At 54.0% G+C, this 3,602-nt stretch overlaps 1 protein-coding gene across 1 annotated transcript in view; it reads left to right on the plus strand.

The window, feature by feature from the left end:
* Positions 1-3,602, plus strand: part of LOC105524044 (leucine-rich repeats and immunoglobulin-like domains protein 1) — a gene marked incomplete at its 5' end in the record, with an annotated part of 113,240 nt that overhangs the window by 107,442 nt on the left and 2,196 nt on the right. Inside the window, 3 exon segments of the mRNA XM_011959136.1 lie at positions 1,314-1,595; positions 2,422-2,854; positions 2,907-3,004. Coding sequence (XP_011814526.1) covers positions 1,314-1,595; positions 2,422-2,854; positions 2,907-3,004 — 813 coding nt within the window.

Raw genomic sequence — 3,602 nt, forward strand, 5'->3', positions numbered from 1 at the left:
TGCCTGTAATCCCAGCTACTCAGGAAGCTGAGGCATGAGAATTGCTTGAACCCAGGAGGTGGAGGTTGCAGTGAGCTGAGATCACTCCACTGCATTCCAGCTTGGGTGTCAGAGCCAGACTCTGTCTCAAAAAACAAACAAAAAAACAAACAAAAAAAAGTAGTTATTATATTAGGTCAAATTGTGGAGAGCTTAGCCTTGTGTTTTTGTCCATTTCTTATCCTCTGTAAGCCCAGATAATCTGGTTTCCAAATTCCACACATCCCCTTGTCCTGGGGAAGCTGCTGTTTGAGTAGACAGTACAGCATTGGAGTCAGAGGCTGTGGAGTGCAAGGCTGGTGTGAACCCTGGCCTGAAAGAGACAGTGTCCTGGCAGTTGACAGGGTTTTACTCATTAACCAGCCTTAGAGCTTGTCAAGGGGACCATGTGTTATTTTGTGTTTGGAGCAAAGGGTGGGGAGTAGATAGCTTGAATAGTTTACTGTCCCACCCCAGTGACCTAATGGAGTTATCCTGATTACTAACCCTCTAGTTAAAAAGAATTGGCTTGAGAATCATCAGAATGCTGGATCTGCTGTGCTCTTTAAGCCCCCACAGATCACGGGGAAACACCTTCTTTACCACACTGTGGTCGGGTTGTCTTGGCTTATTTCAAGTCCTCACAGTTCCTGGAAGACTCAGACTCTCCCCCAAATTAACGTTGACAGGAACTGTGGTGGTGCCTGACATGTAGCTGGATGCATCCCACTCTGTTGGGACATCGATCTTGAGGCAGAGCAAGCTAGGAAGCTGAATGCTTTCCTGCCTGGGTATACAGCAGCGGGCAGGGAACACCCTTGGTAAACACCCGTCCAAATGGATGAGCCATCCCATTCATCCCATGAATACCCGTCCAAACGGATGAGCCATCCCATTGCTCTCCCAGGGTGGAGGCATGCCCGCCTTCCCTCTGAAATTCCATCTCCACAGCGTCTTCCCTGGTGGGTGATTAAGGCAGGCAAGCATCAGGCCCTACCTTGCGTGGATGGGCAAAGCCCCGTGTAGACACTGCCATGTAGAGTAAAAGCCTTCACTTTGAAGGGACTAGAGCCAGCCCAGGCTGTACAAGGCAAGGCTAATGGAAGTGTTCCAGCTGTGGTGGGAGAAGCTGGGGGTTCCTGATTCACAGGCGGCAGGAGTGGTCCTGGGCAGACATTGGGAGAAAGGAAGTGAACTGGCACTGGGCACAGTGACAGGTAGGTGTTTGCCAGAAGACTTCCTGGCTTTGCATCTAGCTGTCCCATAACCCGACCCTGTATACATATGTTTTCCAGTGTTGCCATCATTCACCAAAACGCCCCAGGACACTACCGTCCGCACCACCACCAGGGCCCGCCTCGAATGTGCTGCCGCAGGTCACCCGGAGCCTCAGATTTCCTGGCAGAAGGATGGAGGCACATATTTCCCCGCCGCCCGTGAGCGACGCATGCAAGTCATGCCAGATGACAACGTGTTTTTCATCACTGATGTGAAAACAGATGACGCAGGGGTTTACAGCTGTATTGCCCAGAACTCGGCCGGCTCCATTTCAGCTAATGCCACCCTGACTGTCTTAGGTTTGGCTATTGCTCCACGGGTGTGTGTGTGTGTGTGTGAGTGAGTGAGACTCTCAGATGCTGTGTGTGGCCAGGGGTGGTATGTGTGGTGGGCCTTTCGACCCTGTTTGAAATTTGGGGCTGCTTTTTGAATTAATTTTTCTTAAGTAGTTCCATCTCTTTAAAAGAAATGATAGCTGGTGAATTAAGAGTCTTCATAGGGTTTAGATATAGAACATTCTAAGAATTGGACAGGATGGATGTGGGCTTGGTCAAGAATAGGGACACAGGGCCGGGCGTGGTGGCTCAAGCCTGTAATCCCAGCACTTTGGGAGGCCGAGACGGGCGGATCACGAGGTCAGGGGATCGAGACCATCCTGGCTAACACGGTGAAACCCCGTCTCTACTAAAAAAATACAAAAAACTAGCCGGGCGAGGTGGCGGGCGCCTGTAGTCCCAGCTACTCGGGAGGCTGGGGCAGGAGAATGGCGTGAACCCGGGAGGCGGAGCTTGCAGTGAGCTGAGATCGGCCGCTGCACTCCAGCCTGAGCGACACAGCGAGACTCCGTCTCAAAAAAAAAGAATAGGGACACAGGCCTGACCAGGACTGTCAGTTAGGGAATAGCAGGGGCTTTTGTCAGCAGAGGTTCGCTGTCCCTGTGGAAGCACCCCCCAGAACGGAGATGACTTAGTGGGTCGAAGGGTCTTCTCCAAAGCTTGCCACTCTGATACAAAATGTCAGATGCATGTCATTGATATGTTGGATTGTCCGTTGTCCAGAAGACAGGGCAGCACCAGAGCAACCGCGGCCCTGAGAATGACTAAGATCTCTGCTGCTCTCTTGTAGAGGCCCCATCCTTGGCAGTGCCTTTGGAAGACCGTGTGGTATCTGCGGGGGAAACAGTGGCCCTCCAATGCAAAGCGACGGGGATCCCTCCACCCCGCATCACCTGGTTCAAGGGGGACCGCCCACTGAACCTCACTGAGCGGCACCACTTCACCCCTGACAACCAGCTCCTTGTGGTTCAGAATGTGGTGGCAGAGGACGCGGGCCGATACACCTGTGAGATGTCCAACACCGTGGGCATGGAGCGAGGTCACAGCCAGCTGAGTGTCCTGCCCGCAGCAAGCTACAGGAAGGGCGGGACCACGGCACGCGTCTTCACCATTGCCGTCATGAGCAGCATCGTGCTGACGTCACTGATCTGGGTGTTTATTATCTACCAGACCAGGAAGAAGAGTGAAGAGCACAGTGTCCCCAACACAGGTCAGGCGCTGCTAGCGGAGCTGACTTTCAAGGAGGGAGGAATGGCAGTGATGCTGGGGAACTGGGCCGGGTTCCTCTTCTCAGGGGACCCTTTCTGACCGACAAGAAACCGTGGTCAGGACCGAGGGTGGCCCTCAGGCCAGTGGACACATTGAGAGCAACGGTAAGGCCTCGGTAACCGTGAAGCAGAGCTCTGCTGTGACTCTGTCTCCGGGTGCTGGAGGTGGCCTCCAGCTCTTTGCAGGGCAGGTACCTGGCATCAGGTGGGGCACACTTGGTGAACTAGAAGGCTGTGTGACTAAGGGCTGCTCTTTTGGACCAGTCTTTATGAGTTCTGCAAGGTTTTAAAGTCCTGTCCCCCCGCCCCAGGAAGCCACTGGATTGGGTTAGTACCTCCCTGGCAGGATCAAGTAGGCTTGCCTGGAGTAGCAGCTGGAAAGGGCATTATGGGGCATGGACCCAACCAGCCCATTCCTTACACGGGGACTGTGCCCAGGTCTGCGCTGTGAGCCAGTCTTGACACTGGAAAGCTGTCACCAGGATAAGGCACTTCCAGCGGTGGGGGCCTCTGAGCACTTGCCTGAGACCGTAGAGGCTCCCCTTGTAGAGAACTGAGCTGCTCATTCCACAAGGCCGGCGTAGCTGCCTGGAAGTAGTGATAGAAAACACGCTGCTTGGCCGGGCGCGGTGGCTCAAGCCTGTAATCCCAGCACTTTGGGAGGCCGAGACGGGTGGATCACGAGGTCAGGGGATCGAGACCA

This window comes from Colobus angolensis, unplaced genomic scaffold (genome assembly GCF_000951035.1).
Source record: "Colobus angolensis palliatus isolate OR3802 unplaced genomic scaffold, Cang.pa_1.0 Scaffold482, whole genome shotgun sequence".
NCBI classification, from domain to species: Eukaryota; Metazoa; Chordata; class Mammalia; order Primates; family Cercopithecidae; genus Colobus; species Colobus angolensis.